Source organism: Nerophis lumbriciformis, linkage group LG11, assembly GCF_033978685.3.
Source record: "Nerophis lumbriciformis linkage group LG11, RoL_Nlum_v2.1, whole genome shotgun sequence".
Lineage (NCBI taxonomy): Eukaryota > Metazoa > Chordata > Actinopteri > Syngnathiformes > Syngnathidae > Nerophis > Nerophis lumbriciformis.
Genome location: NC_084558.2, coordinates 188004 through 205203, shown reverse-complemented (window position 1 = coordinate 205203; position 17200 = coordinate 188004). Strand labels below are relative to the sequence as shown.

Genomic DNA, 17200 nt, shown 5'->3' with positions numbered 1-17200 from the left:
TCCCCGTAGAAGAAGCGCGCGGTGCATGCTGGGATATGTGACGTTTCATTTCCATTTGTGTGTTTATGTAAAGACCCCAAAATGGCTCCTATTAAGTGTGTTGTCTGTCTAATTATAAATAATGCAGACGAGGCGTGTTAACGGAGTTCTCAACGTTTACTCGCAGCGTGCTCATAACCACATTCTAACTCCCAGCATACAACAACGCTTCTCAGGGCTACCGCGCATGCTCGTAACTATCGTTGCATGCTGGGTAGTGTAGTTGTTATATTTGCTAGCTCATAACAGCACATTGAGAGACACGCTTACGCGCTTAATTCAATACTCGCCGTCATTCCGGGTGGATTGACAAAAGACCTCCAGCCGCTAGATATTGGTGTCAACAGGGCATTCGAAGCTAGACTGCTAACTGCGTGGGAACAGTGGACGACAGAAGGCGAACACACCTTCACTAAGACGAGGAGGCAGCGCCAGACGACGCCAACATCTGCCAGTGGATCGTAAATTTGCCCAACTTTTCACTTCGGACACCGAAGACGAAGGATTTACGAATGAAGAATAACTTCAGAAAGTGAGCGCTATGTTTATTTTGTGTGTTGTGACATTAACGTTCGAGCAACATTATGTTGCTATTGCTCTGCACTATTTTGAATTTTACTATGTTTGTGATTGCACATTTGCGTACATTTTGGGAGTGAACAGAGTTGTTAGAACGCTGGTTTTTAATATATTATTAAAGTTTGACTGACCTATCTGACTGTTTTTTTGACATTCCCTTTAGCGCAGCGTAGGCGCGGCTTATAGTCCGGGGCGGCTTATTGGTGGACAAAGTTATGAAATATGCCATTCATTGAAGGTGCGGCTAATAATCCGGTGCGCCTTATAGTGCGGAAAATACGGTACACAGAATAATCACTTGATTAAAGTACAATGTTTTATTTTCTGATATTCATACACAGTGTTACCCCTGATTTCCACAGGATGTGTCACAGCTGTGTTGGGTAAATAGGCGGTGGACTCTTTACGCTTGTATTTAAGTCAATGTGACCGTTTCCACAGCCTGTGGATCCGTTCCGGATCCATGCGCTTAACATACACAGAACTTCTGTTTTTGCCGGTCGCAGCAACACAGCGGATCAATTCAGCTAAAATCTGCATGTGTTGGACAGGAAGTCATGCACAAACACAAAATAAGTTATCCTGTTTAATACTTTCAAAATACAAACCCCGTTTCCATATGAGTTGGGAAATTGTGTTAGATGTAAATATAAACGGAATACAATGATTTGCAAATCATTTTCAACCCATATTCAGTTGAATATGCTACAAAGACAACATATTTGATGTTCAAACTGATAAACATTTTTTTTTTTTGCAAATAATCATTGACTTTAGAATTTGATGCCAGCAACACGTGACAAAGAAGTTGGAAAAGGTGGCAATAAATACTGATAAAGTTGAGGAATGCTCATCAAACACTTATTTGGAACATTTCACAGGTGAACAGGCAAATTGGGAACAGGTGGGTGCCATGATTGGGTATAAAAGTAGATTCCATGAAATGCTCAGTCATTCACAAACAAGGATGGGGCGAGGGTCACCACTTTGTCAACAAAAGCGTGAGCAAATTGTTGAACAGCTTAAGAAAAACCTTTCTCAACCAGCTATTGCAAGGAATTTAGGGATTTCACCATCTACGGTCCGTAATATCATCAAAGGGTTCAGAGAATCTGGAGAAATCACTGCACGTAAGCAGCTAAGCCCGTGACCTTCGATCCCTCAGGCTGTACTGCATCAACAAGCGACATCAGTGTGTAAAGGATATCACCACATGGGCTCAGGAACACTTCAGAAAACCACTGTCAGTAAGTACAGTTGGTCCCTACATCTGTAAGTGCAAGTTAAAACTATCCTATGCAAGGCGAAAACCGTTTATCAACAACACCCAGAAACGCCGTCGACTTCGCTGGGCCTGAGCTCATCTAAGATGGACTGATACAAAGTGGAAAAGTGTTCTGTGGTCTGACGAGTCCACGTTTCAAATTGTTTTTGGAAACTGTGGACGTCGTGTCCTCCGGACCAAAGAGGAAAAGAACCATCCGGATTGTTATAGGTGCAAAGTTGAAAAGCCAGCATCTGTGATGGTATGGGGGTGTATTAGTGCCCAAGACATGGGTAACTTACACATCTGTGAAGGCGCCATTAATACTGAGAGGTACATACAGGTTTTGGAGCAACATATGTTGCCATCCAAGCAACGTTACCATGGACGCTCCTGCTTATTTCAGCAAGACAATGCCAAGCCACGTGTTACATCAACGTGGCTTCATAGTAAAAGAGTGCGGGTACTAGACTGGCCTGCCTGTAGTCCAGACCTGTCTCCCGTTGAAAATGTGTGGCGCATTATGAAGCCTAAAATACCACAACGGAGACCCCCGGACTGTTGAACAACTTAAGCTGTACATCAAGCAAGAATGGGAAAGAATTCCACCTGAGAAGCTTAAAAAATGTGTCTCCTCAGTTCCCAAACGTTTACTGAGTGTTGTTAAAAGGAAAGCACAATGGTGAACATGCCCTTTCCCAACTACTTTGGGACGTGTTGCAGCCATGAAATTCTAAGTTAATTATTATTTGCAAAAAAAAAAAAAAAAAGTTTATGAGTTTGAACATCAAATATCTTGTCTTTGTAGTGCATTCAATTGAATATGGGTTGAAAAGGATTTGCAAATCATTGTATTCCGTTTATATTTACATCTAATACAATTTCCCAACGCATATGGAAACGGGGTTTGTAAAACCGTCCAACTTCAAGGGGGATCGTATTTTACACTTTGAAATGTCTTAAAGGGCGAGGATGGCCATGAAGTCAACGTGTCAAAGGTTTTTAGACGTAATTTCACCACGTTAAACCAAATACTGATTCTGGAGGTCTAAAATCAAAAAATCATATACAGGCATATCTCGGGCACCTATGTGCGGTCCTATTTTAAATGCCAGCTGATACGGATACCATGGAAGCAGGGGCGTGGTTTGTGGGAAATGCTCGCTAGGGATGGTGCTACTGTTGTGTTGCCACTTGCTTAAAAAATGTAATAAAGTGGTCGCCTTGTAAAGCAAAACTGTTTTTCACGAGTCAAGTCAAGGCCGTCACGGACACGCCTGATTGTGGGTATTACCATGAATTGATTAACGTGGATCCCGACTTAAACAAGTTGAAAAACGTATTCGGGTGTTATCATTTAGTGGTCAATTGTACGGAATATGTACTGTACTGTGCAAACTACCGTATTTTCCGCACTATTAGCCGCACCTAAAAACCACAAATTTACTCAAAAGCTGACAGTGCGGCTTTTAACCCGGTGCGCTTTATATATGGATAAATATTAAGATTCATTTTCATAAAGTTTCGATCTCGCAACTTCGGTAAACAGCCGCCATCTTTTTTCCCGGTAGAACAGGAAGCGCTTCTTCTTCTACGCAAGCAACCGCCAAGGTAAGCACCCGCCCCCATAGAACAGGAAGCGCTTCTTCTTCTACTGTAAGCAACCACCCGCCCGCGTAGAAGAAGAAAAAGCGCGCGGATATACCGTACGTTTCATTTCCTTTGTGTGTTTACATCTGTAAAGACCACAAAACGGCTCCTACTAAGCGTCAGGGATCCGGTTCATGAAAAGACGCAATCTCTCCATCCGCACACGGATTACTATTTCACAGCAACTGATATTCCTGTGAACGCACTGTGGATACAACGGGAGCACGTACGGTGAATATTCGCACCACAGGGAATGAGAAGTCATCCTTCACTGTGGTTCTAGCTTGCCATGCTAATGGCCAGAAACTTCCACCCATGGTGATATTCAAAAGGAAGACCTTGCCAAAAGAGACCTTTCCAGCCGGCGTCATCATAAAAGCTAACTCGAAGGGATGGATGAAGAAAAGATGAGCGAGTGGTTAAGGTAAGTTTAAGTTTACGCGAAGAGGCCGGGTGGCTTTTTTCACGCAGCTCTGTCCATGTTGATATACGTATGTTTGTGATTGCACATTTGCGTACATTTTGGGAGTGAACAGAGTTGTTAGAACGCTGGTTTTTAATATATTATTAAAGTTTGACTGACCTATCTGACTGTTTTTTTGACATTCCTTTAGCGCAGTTAGATGCGGCTTACAACACCGGGCGGCTTATAGGTGGACAAAGTTTTGAAATATGCCGTTCATTGAAGGCGCGGCTTTTAACCCAGGGCGCCTTATGGTGCGGAAAATACGGTACTAATAAAAGTTTCAATCAATCAATCGGCAAAGCTCAAGACGTTCCGCAGTGTTTACCGGTACCTCAGTGTTTACTTTATCACATGATTATGCACAGATTTGCGAGATCAGGTAAAAGACCGCGAATCAGCCAAATGTTTTCTGAGGTGGTACTTTTGAGAACCACTGTACTAAACTATGGCTCTTCCTATTCATCTTACGCAAGTGTCATTTCAAAATTGATGTTTTTGTACTTTGGTATTAAATGTACAGCAGCTTACCAGCTCGCAGCAGGTGCCGTGAACGAGAAAAGCCCAACTGGGCAAGTCACGCTGAATAAAAAATGTAAAATCATTGTGAATAAACGTGATCGGGTTTGGTGAATATCACTAACCAACAAAACTGGTGTTCTCGCTCTTTATCACGACCCAAAAAGCTAAACACTAAAGGAAAAACTGCCACATTTTGATAAGATTATCTGGAGCAGTGGTTCTCAAACTTTTTTCACCAAGTACCACCTCAGAAAACACTTGGTTCTCCAAGTACCACCATAATGACCAACATTAAAATACAGTAGCACAGTAGGCCTAAGTATTCTTTAAAAACATGGCAGACGTTTTATTTAACAAGTATATTTAAAGGCCTACTGAAATGCGATTTTCTTATTTAAACGGGGATAGCAGGTCCATTCTATGTGTCATACTTGATCATTTCGCGATATTGCCATATTTTTGCTGAAAGGATTTAGTAGAGAACATCGACGATAAAGTTTGCAACTTTTGGTTGCTAATAAAAAAGCCTTGCCTGTACCAGACGATATGCACGTGGTTGTGGAGCTCCTCACATCCGCACATTGTTTACAATCATGGCCACCAGCAGCGAGAGCGATTTGGACCGAGAAAGCGACGATTTCCCCATTAATTTGAGCGAGGATGAAAGATTTGTGGATGAGGAAAGTGAGAATGAAGGACTAGAGGGCAGTGGGAGCGATTCAGGTAGGGAAGATGCTGTGAGAGGCGGGTGGGACCTGATATTCAGCTGGGAATGACTAAAACAGTAAATAAATACAAGACATATATATATACTCTATTAGCCACAACACAACCAGGCTTATATTTAATATGCCACAAATTAATCCCGCATAACAAACACCTCCCCCCTCCCGTCCATATAACCCGCCAATACAACGCAAACACCTGCACAACACACTCAATCCCACAGCCCAAAGTACCGTTCACCTCCCCAAAGTTCATACAGCACATATATTTCCCCAAAGTTACATACGTGACATGCACATAGCGGCACACACGTACGGGCAAGCGATCAAATGTTTGGAAGCCGCAGCTGCATGCGTACTCACGGTACCGCGTCTGCGTATCCAACTCAAAGTCCTCCTGGTAAGAGTCTCTGTTGTCCCAGTTCTCCACAGACCAATGGTAAAGCTTGACTGTCATCTTTCGGGAATGTAAACAATGAAACACCGGCTGTGTTAGCCGGCACAACAGTCAGGGGGTGCATTCTACGGCGGGGGTGCGTTATCCGGCACAACACCTGCCGCAAAGCACCGCTTTCCACCTACAGCTTTCTTCTTTGCTGTCTCCATTGTTCATTGAACAAATTGCAAAAGATTCACCAACACAGATGTCCAGAATACTGTGGAATTTTGCGATGAAAACAGACGACTTAATAGCTGGCCACAATGCTGTCCCAAAATGTCCTCTACAATCCGTGACGTCACGCGAAGGCGTCATCATACCGAGACGTTTTCAGCAGGATATTTTGCGCGAAATTTAAAATTGCACTTTAGTAAGCTAACCCGGTCGTATTGGCATGTCTTGCAATGTTAAGATTTATTATCGATATATAAATTATCAGACTGCGTGGTCGGTAGTAGTGGGTTTCAGTAGGCTTTTAATATTTTTGGCCACTGTAACATTGAATAGTAACACTGTGTTTGAATCCATCCATTTTCTAGAAAAAAATAAAACACTGGACTTAAATAATTGATTCATACATTGGGGAAACAAAGCAACCACTAAGCCGAGGCTTGGCACAGCATAAACTTGGCAAACTCTTCAGGCAAAGACTCAGCCATCTACTTGCACCTCAGAGAGAAACAGCACTCATTTGAGAACAAAAATGTACAGATGCTGGACAGGGAGGACGGATGGTACAAAAAAGGAGTGAGGGAAGCCATCTATGTCAAGGTTGAAAAACCATCCCTGAACAGAGGTGGTGGTCTGTGACACCACTTGTCTCCCACATACAACACTGTCCTTTCAATCATTCCTAAAAGACTGCAATTTAGCCTCCATCAAATAACAGGAGTTAGTAACATTCTGGTCACAGAAGGTGACCAGAATGCCAGTTGTGCCATTTGTTTACAACTAAATGGAATGCTTATTCAGGGGATTCCGACTATTTTGGACTGGAAGTATTCGATCCACAGCGATCGTTCTGCCACACAATACCTCAATGCTAACGAGGGGAAATTACACTTCGACGGCTGTCGTTGGTTTTGACAGTGAGGATTGCGCGTTTGCATTGAAACAGTTGTTTTTCTCACTAGGATAGGGCGAAACCATCCTTGCCCAGGTAGCCCCTCCTGGTTTTGGAGTATACATATTTGGGGTTTTGGCACCAGCCGCTGGACTAGATCTGCCCAATCTAAGTCTATGAGCACAAAGTGATAAAGCCTACTCGGATGAGCGGTGAAACATATTTCAAGACAAACCAAACAGTCCAGTTGCGATCGATTGAATACCCTGAGATGACAATGACCTGGATGAATGAGGACATTCACAGACAGGACTTGATTTGATTTGATTTGAATAATGAATCAAATAAAATGTATTTATTTAGTTGAGGGATTCTTTGAAGTACCACAAGATGGAGCCAACATACTACTAGTGGTATGCAAACCACGGTTTGAGAATCACTGATCTGGAGGATAAGAGCCAGTGAAAAGTGCTGGATTTGGGAGCACATATCAAATATCATACACACTTCTGATTTCATATTTTATATTGAAATCTGTGATCAACTTCCTGGATTGGATTGTGTTCAATCTTAAGAGGTACCACTGTAAACAATTTTAGGATAAATGTGCATTTCCCAGCCATCGATGAGAGTATTTTTTGGGGTCTCTCATGCATGCAAGTGTGCTACACAGCTCTTTAGGCATGCTTATAGTCCATGGAATGTGTCATTAACTCCCCAAAATGAACACATAACTGTACAAAAGGTATCCAGGGGCTAAGTGAAGGGATCACTTTTTAAATGGACCACCCTTGGGCTTGTTTTTTTCCACTCACGGGTCCAAAACAGTCAGATCAATCATCTCTTAGGGCAAGACCATCAACGCCATTGCCAAAGCAGCCCACAATATGCAGCTGTGAGCTCGTCGAGGCCAAGGGGTGGGATTTTGGTTTACAAATCCAGCTCATCCAGATTTTGACTCTATTATCGGGGGGAAAACATGTTGGTTTCAATTTGATCAGGGTTTATAAAACAGCAGAGTTGAGCCATAGCTTTGAGGTCACGAAATTCGCAGTGAGATGTTCAAGTAATTTGGCTTATGCAGTAAATTACAACAGGTAGCATTTTTTTCTCAAGTCACATTATGCTCTTCTGGGTGAATGGAACAAAAAGTATTGTGGAAAGACTGCAATTACGGCTTCAAACTCTATATTTACGTCCATTATTGCATCCACTCGCTGTAATGACCAGGTGGATCAATTGTTGTGTCCATGTAATGACGCCTAAGGGTGATGGGAATTGTAATTTTGCTGCATAAACTGCAAAGGATAAAAGTCAACATGATGACTTTTCTAAATTGTCACAGATCAACAATAGGTCACAAAAATGTAGACTATTTTTTTAAAGTGCATCCCTCACATTTCAGCAGCAATTTTTTAACAGTATATATTCTCAAGGGACAATACTGTAGATATTAAACTTGGATATACTTTGTGTAGTAGCTAAGATTTACTATCTACTGGAAATGTATTGACACACAGCCAGGGATGGGTATTGTTTACTTAACTGATGCTGGTGCCAAATCGGTACATTTATAACAGTGCCCAAAATGGTACTTAAAAACTAAACAACAGACATCTTATAAAATAAAAAAATATTTTTTTATTTATTATTACAGAATGTTGTGACGTGTACTTTAAACAGAATAGTAACTTAACAGCCTCTTTAGGATTTGCAGACTTGTTTGTGATTGTTGCGGCCTATAATGCCTGCATTTGAGGCAGCTTTTTCGGAAAGTTGCAATGTTTTGAGGCTTAAAAAAAAAAAATGTAACATTAAATCTACTTGTGATTTTATGAATTTGCTAGTAATGTTCTGTGTAACGTTAATGTTAAAAAGCACAAGTTATAAACAACAATTGGAAAACAATACAGTATTGCTGTTTTACTCATTTTATACCACAGACGTACAAGTAGACACTAGATGGCAGTAAAAGCACATACTCATATCTCATTGTCAAATTACTGTACTGTTTGAATGACTTATAACTAATATTAGTAATAATTAACTATAATTACAGATTTAAAGAAAAAAGGGAAAAAAATCATCCTTATTGTCCGCTGTCTGCTGTGCTTGCCACAAGTTGCAGACATTCTCTGTGTATGTTTTACGCTTGAAAACGGTTTGTCCATCTGAAACAGTAATTTATGTGCAAACACATTTACCTCCGAACGTTGATAGCAATTGTGAACTGATGAGAGCAATCTATGGCAGTAGTTTTTGTTGGTAAAAGGAGACAGTGAGAGATGACCATCACACTTCCGACATCTATGCTGCCTCTGTTAGGTCTGTATAGTATGTTTCTTAACTGCATTTCCCTGGATACAAAAAAGTTAAATAAATATAATAATACATGTAAACTAGGAGGTAAAGGTTTATACACTACATTACCCAGAGGGCTTAGCGCCGTAGACAAGAACCGGAAGTATGTCTAAGACATGGGTCGGCAACCTTTACCACTCAAAGAGCCATTTTGACCCATTTCACAAAATAAAGATAACAATGGGAGCCACAAAACTCTTTTGAAATTTAAAATGAAATAACACTGCATACAAAGTTTTTTTTTGCTTTGTGCTATGTATAAACCAGGTGTCTCAGACACGCGGCCCGCACCTTAATATGAAAATTTAATGTTAGTGCGGCCCGCGAGTTTTATATGAATGCCGCTTGACAGCATCACACTTGCCAACCCTCTCAATTTTTCCGGGAGACTCCCGAATTTCAGGGCAACTATTCTCTTGCATGTCTGCTTATTTTCACCCAAACAACAATAATAAGGGCGTGCTATGATGGCACTGCCTTAAGCGCCCTCTACAACCTGTACTAACAGCTTACCAGCCCAGTCACATGTTGTATGCGGCTTCTGCAGACACACACAAGTGACTGCAAGGCATACTTGTTCAACAGCCATACAGGTCACACTGAGGGTGCCCGTTTAAACAACTTTAACACTCTTACTAATATGCCACACTGTGAACCCACACCAAACAAGAATGACAAACACATTTCGGGAGAACATCCGCACCGTAACACAACAGAACAAATACCCAGAATCCCATACATCCCTAACTCTTCCGGGCTACATTATACACCCCCGCTACCACCAACCCCAACCCCCCCTCCCCCCGTGCGTCGGTTGAGGTTGGTGGGGTTGGGGGGGGGCGGGGGCGGGGTTTGGTGGTAGCGGGGGTGTATAATGTAGCCCGGAAGAGTTAGGGATGCAAGGGATTCTGGGTATTTGTTCTGTTGTGTTTATGTTGTGTTACAGTGCGGATGTTCTCCCAAAATGTGTTTGTCATTCTTGTTTGGTGTGGGTTCACAGTGTGGCGCATATTTGTAACAGTGTTAAAGTTGTTTATATCACAACCCTCAGTGTAACCTGTATGGCTGTTGACCAAGTATGCCTTGCAGTCACTTACGTGTGCAAGCAAAGGCCGCATACTACATGTGACCGGGCCGGCACGCAGATAGCATGGTGTAAAAGCGGACGCGACGACATGATGTAAAGGACGCTAAAGGCAGTGCTATCACGGCACGCCCTCAATATTGTTGTCCGGGTGAAAATCGGAGAATGTTTGCCCCGGGAGATTTCCGGGCGAGGCACTGAAATCCGGAAACCTCCCGGAAAAATCGGGGGGGTCGGCAAGTATGCAGCTGAGCCGCATCAGAATGATCAAAGAATCGCATGCGGCTCCGGAGCCGCGGGTTGCCGATCCCTGGTCTAAGATAAGCAGTAGGACGACCATTTTGAGGAATAAAGAATTTATATATTGTAACATGTTGCTTCGTCTATACAAGAAACAAACATACGTTTTGATTAGCTATTTGACATGCACGTTTGAGTGCCGCTCGGAGACACATTCCATTGATAAAATTTACGGTGAATGGCCAAAATGTGCGGGAAGTTGCGGGCTTTGATTTAAGTTGCAAAGCCGCACAAAATTCACGGGGATAGATTGAATTGCGTGAATTAGGCGATCGTGTCATTGTGATATCCTGAAGGGACTGATTAAACTACTTTAATATCAAACAGATATAGTTAAGTATTGCAGCAAAACAGGCAGCAATACAAAACCACTTGCTTGTGTTGTAATGTAGTTATTCAGAATTCCGGGGTTCGTGAATGCACATCGTTGGCCGTGACGATTGGTGTATATTAAGGAAATGTTGTGCTGCAAACTTTACAGTTTGGTGAAATGTGAGTACTGCTGTTAGCGTGTTAAGGTCGACAATAAAGTTTTAAAAGAGCATCAGACTCTGACGTTACATTACTGAAAATACGTTAGTATGACTTTCAAGCACATTTTGCGGCTGATTAGGTCTGCATGAATTTGGCACCAAAATAAGGCATCGATCGTTAGGTTTTATTTTTTACGTCCGGTTACTGCCGTTTACGTTGACACCGGTGCCATAATAGGGTTGAGTTTGGGTACGACCCAGCCCTACACTAAGCATGTATTGACTAAATAGCTGGCAACACAAGTGAGTACCAAGAAAACAGTCTCTTGCCTACAGTACAGTCAAGCCTGGTGATGGTGGTGTCATGGTCTAGAGCTGCATGAGTGCTCCGAGCACTGGGGAGCTGCGATTAATTGTGGCAAAATATGAATTTGATTGATTGATTGAAACTTTTATTAGTAGATTGTACAGTACAGTACATATTCCGTACAATTTACCACTAAATGGTAACACCCGAATAAGTTTTTCAACTTGTTTAAGTCGGGGACCACTTTAATCAATTCATGGTAAATTCCACCGCGGCATTGTGAAGCACAGCATGATCCCCTTCCCACGGCAAACATTTTCCAACATTATAATGAACCCGAACACACCTCCAAGATGACTTTAGTTTCGATAATGCCAACACCCTAGCATGCCCAAATTGTCAACATGTAGCATTAGCATGTGATAGTGGGATGTGAGAGTAGTGGGGTCACAGTAAAATGTCCTGTTTTCCCAACCGCTATACAAGCTGTATATTGGCTACACTAAAGTATTTCCAAGTTTCATTTTTGATGGTCCGAAGGAAATAAAAATATGTGGTGTATACTCACCTCTGTGAGATACTGTAAGTGACACAAGCCTTCATCATTTCTCCTGTGACCTCAACATGTCATTTTCTGCCTGGCATGCTCTGCCGAGTGCACCCGACTGGCTAATGCGCAGGTTCCCGACCGCTTCTCGCTTCTTACCTGCGCTCTCGATGAGGCAGCGCAGGTTGCTGCTGCTGCTGCTGCCGTGTGATAAAGCTGGTGCCCCACACCGGGCTGCTGTGACTGGTCCTGAGCCAGCCCACCGGGGGCGACGACGGGTAAGGGTTGCTGCGGAAACCATGGTCAGACTCAGTCTCCGCAGTGAGGGATGAGGCCGAGCTCCCCATCACCACCGGTGATAGGAAGCAAGACGGGATTGTTGGGACCAGCTTAAATTAACTTCCCGTTCGGCTTGTCACAGTTCATGGGAGTTCTTACTCCATTCAAGAAGTTAAGTGCGATAGTTCCTAATTGCCCGTCTTGTTGACTTTAGGCTTTTCTTCACAGTGCCGCTCTTAAGTCCTCCTGCATACTTTCGAACACGCCTCTCCAGTCTGTGCAGGCTCATGCTTTCCTTTCGGTGAACTATGACAAAGCCTTCTTAAAAAAAAACAACGTAGGGTTCACCGAGGCCATCAACAATCGCCTCATAGTCCGTGAAGGCAGTTGCAAACAATCAATAAACAGCATGCAGCTTGACTTACGTCCAGTAAGAGAAAATCAATGTGCTGCATTTCCTGGGGAGGGTAAAATTACAAGCATGACGCCAACTCCTCAAAATCTCATCTTTCAGATATGCGGTCTGGCTAACAGCTGGACTGGAGCGGAAGCACTCGAACGCCACAGCTGCATAGCATCCATCGGCAAATGGGGATAAGGTTTTCCCACGCCTCGGGTATTAACTTGGACCTCTTGAGTACATAAAGAGGAAATGGGCTGCTAATGAAAAAATAACAATGTGGCAAAAAATAAAAAGTCACCGAAATGTATATTCGACCCGGAGTTTCTCACAAACAAGTCGGTCCAGTTGCTCAACTTGTCACAGGACTGGCATGCAAGTGCACTATAAAAATACATGGCTTAAGGGCAGTATAAGCAACTAGCACAAGTGGAAAAAAATAAATAAATAAAAAAGTGGATGGTTTATTGATGCTGTCATTCCATCATGCAGCTTGGCTGTCACGTGATTCCTAATTAATTAGTTTTAAAGAAGTAATAGTCTTGGTGGTACTGTACAGTATGCAGAGTCCGGGGAGCGTGCTGCCCCTGAACGCAACACCCAGCCTGGAGAAAGCGTAACACACACAAAAAAAAACAGTATCCAGGAAGTCAGATCTTACACAATTTCACCTCGGATCTCCTTCAAATATGCATTTAGTTGCCACTTCAAGGCTCCCGTGGTGTTGTAGACGGCAAGGTCTTTAAAAAGAAGACATTCATCGCTCCGGTCTCACGCTGCACGTCGCTTCTTCGAGGTTCTCCTCCAGCCCACGCTGCCTCTCTTAAACGGCTCCACTCGGGTGCTCCCCCGTTGCATAAACGTCTCGTCTCCTTATATTTATCACGCGACGTAATTTTATCCCACGCCATAGGGGAGCAAGTGAACGCGGATGCAATCTCTCTCTCCCAAACAGCGGATTAGCGGAGAGTCAGCAACGCGCATGCGCACTGGCACCACCACCACCAGCAGCAGCAGCAGCAAAAGTGGAAGGTTGCGTTTATGAAATAAATCTCAATATACTGTCGTATGTATATGTTTCACATAACAATATCGCATGAACTGGCTATATCGTATCACCAGAAGTGGATATTTGCAATAAAATCTGCATATTGCACATGCACGTACATGCATACAATTAAAAACTGTATTGAATATATGAGTAATTGTGGAGGAGGTGTGTAGAAAGGGTTAACTGGTGATGAGCAGTGCAGTCACCACCATCTTCTACTCAGCTGTCCCTTCACATTACTGAGATAAGCCTTCAAACTTTCCCTTCTCTCCTCTCCTCTCCTCTCTTTCCACTTCACATCACTTTGTTGACCTCCTTCCTAATCTCCCATTCCTTCTCCCAAATCACTGTTCACACTCAAGGAAAGAATGTAACTCACATATTTGTCGATGCATCTTCGCTGCACAGAAAGCGGGTTAAGCACTTATTTCAGTGGAACTCAGCTCAGCTTGTGCCGAAAAAGGGTGCGTTTGTCAGCTAAGTATGACTCTTGCTTCCTTCGTTGAATGTGTTGTTCACAGACAAACCGGTTAAACTGGTAAACCGGCTTCCACGGCTATGACATGTAGGAAAACGTGGACCCAAATACTGTCAGCCTTGTTGTATATGTGAGATACAATAAAATAATCAATCCATGACGCGTTATTCAAGTAAAAAAAAATAAAAAAAATCACCAGAATAAAGGCAACAGATTGCAAGAAAAAATCCAAAATAACCCGAATGCAGCTGAGATAGGCTCCAACACCCCCTGTGACCCAGAAAGGGACAAGCAGTAAAAAATAGATGGATGGATGATAAGAAAAAGTCCTATTGTGACAATAATAAATATGTATTGTTATGCGATTAAAGTCGTACATTTATGGAAGTTAAGTCGTAACATTATGTGAAAATATTATGAATAATTTTAGAAAAACATTAAAAAAGTAATAATATTAAAAGAATGAAGCTACATTATTACAAGAATAAAGTAATGAAATTAATTAATATGTTTTTTGCTATGGTATTAGGAAAATAAAGTTGACATATTATTGGAGAAAAGACGTAACAGACTAAATGAAACATAAAATAGGAATTAGGTTGTAATTTTGAATGATTTATTTTTTATTTTTTATATCACAACAATAAAGTTGTCACAGTACAAGAAAAAAGTACTGTAATCTGAATACATTTGTAATGTTGCATTAATAAAGACAACACAAATGCCGGGCATTAATTTGTAATTCTATTAGGGGGAAAACGTTGAAATATCACGACAATAAAGTGGTGATAGTACAAGAAAAAAATGTAATACAACAACAATAAATATCAGGGTTTCCCCCAGTTTGCCAAGATATATGTGGTGGTGGTGGGGTGGTTGTCATGACGTCATCGTATATTTGCACAATCTGCTATGATGCATTTATTTTCTAAAGAAGGCTAAAAAAAATGTATACATGCATTCCAAAACAAAAGTGTTTTATTATTAATTAGCATTAACATGTATTTTTTTTATATTAACAGTATATCGTTTTGCTCTATTTTTCAATTGTTGTTTATTGTACTGTACTTTGTTAAGAATTTTTCAAGTTACTAGAGACGTTTAGTGACTTTTTCTTTAATAAAAACGACCAGCAACACATCGAGCATCTTTTTCTGGTGTTACTGAAGACTGTACTCGTGTTTAGAGACGCCAATTCTTTTGCTCCAAACAGCGAGCTGCAGCAAGCCTCTACTGTCCCAAAACACTCACTGACGTCACTCTTGCTTTTTTGCTGCTAAGAGCCTTTTCTCCTTAAGAGCCGTCACCGTCCTCTTAATTATTTGTACATTGCACATTTTGTAGTAGGCTGTTCGTGGGTATACCTAAGCATACCCACAATCGGTTTCGGCAGTGCTCTTCCGGTGGTCAAAGCCACATTTTCGGTGCATCACTCGACAAAAGTGCGCAAATAAGAGGATATATATACAGCATATATATCCATTCATACTGTAACGACATGCTGGTTTTTAATGTTTTTGTGTGTGATTGCTGTGAACTGAGAGTGAAGGAGATTGGCAGAGAATGAGGAAGTCTTGCACGTCTGCACGAAGACGGACGTGTGTGCACATTAGGGAATTGGGCCAGTTAGCATAAAATTGGCATTATAAGTTAAAAAGAGTCTCAGACTTAGTGTGACTTCCTCTGGAGGCTACAATACATTATGTAACTTTAATTTGTTTTCACATAAAAAAAACAACACATTTTTGTGTGGTGGCTTTTATTTTGGCGCGGCAGTGCGCCATAATCAATTACATTAAGGGGAAACCATGAATGTGTAATATCACACGAATTAAGGCATGATATCAGAATTATTTTTTTTTAAATGTCAATGTTGATAACATTAATGTGTAGAGGTGGGGAACATATCAATATAGCAATATATCACAATACTTTTGACAATGATATACCGCATTTTTCGGAGTATAAGTCGCTCCGGAGTATAAGCCGCACCGGCCGAAAATGCATAATAAAGAAGGAAAAAAACATATATAAGTCGCACTGGAGTATAAGTTGCATTTTTTGGGGAAATGTATTTGATAAAACCCAACACCAGGAATATACATTTGAAAGGCAATTTAAAATAAATAAAGAATAGTGAACAACAGGCTGAATAAGTGTACGTTATATGAGGCATAAATCACCAACTGAGAACGTGCCTGGTATGTTAACGTAACATATTATGGTAAGAGTCATTCAAATAACTATAACATATAGAACATGCTATGCGTTAACCTAACAATCTGTCACTCCTAATCGCTAAATCCGATGAAATCTTATATGTGTAGTCTCTTACGTGAATGAACTAAATAATATTATTTGATATTTTACGGTAATGTGTTAATAATTTCACACATAAGTCGCTCCTGAGTATAAATCGCACCCGCGGCCAAACTATTAAAAAAACTGCAACTTATAGTCCGAAAAATACGGTATATCACTATCAGTGTTGGGACTAACGCGTTACTAAGTAACGCGTTACTGTAACGCCGTTAGTTTCGGCGGTAACTAGTAATCTAACGCGTTATTTTTTTATATCCAGTAACTCAGTTACCGTTACTACATGATGCGTTACTGCGTTATTTTACGTTATTTTTTAATGTAGTATCGGCTAGAAACAGAAGAAGTGTCGTCCTTCTGTCTCACAAGGAAAAGAAAAGGCGTGCTTTCCTCGACCGAGGAGCGGAGCGCAGGGGAGACGTTCCTCCAGGGCCTATGTACTTCGGGGCTAACACCCTTCACTTTACCCGGCAGTGGGTCTTTACAGCTCCGGACTCGAGGGTGAATGACGAGGCCGGCGGTTTGTTGCAATTTTGTGACTTTATTGGTGTCTTGCACGTAGCCATCCACCAAGCTAGAGCACCTGCACGCATTCACTCTGTTGCGCTCCCTCACCTCTCTCGCCCACTCACTCACTGACGTCACTCACCTCACATGCTGTCATTTCTTAAAGGGCCACACACACACACACACACACACACACGCTACTCTCATAACAACTAAAAAGACATCATGGCGAAGCCAGAAGTCGAAGTTCTTAACATGGATACATTGTCACTACTTTTCTTTTGTCGAGCACAAAGAAAATAACATTTTAGTTAAATGTAAGTTGTGTCTTGGATCAAAGATCCCATCTA

General features: G+C 41.7%; 1 protein-coding gene across 2 annotated transcripts in view; it reads right to left on the bottom strand.

Annotated features, from left to right (window-relative positions):
- capn15 (calpain 15) overlaps positions 1–17200 on the bottom strand; it is a 110252-nt gene that overhangs the window by 79851 nt on the left and 13201 nt on the right. The window contains exon 1 of one of the 2 annotated variants that reach the window (XM_061967686.1): positions 11976–13453. The exons of the other annotated variant lie outside the window; for it this stretch is intronic. Within the exon in view, the coding sequence (XP_061823670.1) occupies positions 11976–12163 (188 nt within the window). The 5' untranslated portion in view covers positions 12164–13453. Of the gene's footprint in view, positions 1–11975; positions 13454–17200 lie in introns of those variants that run through there. 2 annotated transcript variants of the gene reach the window in all.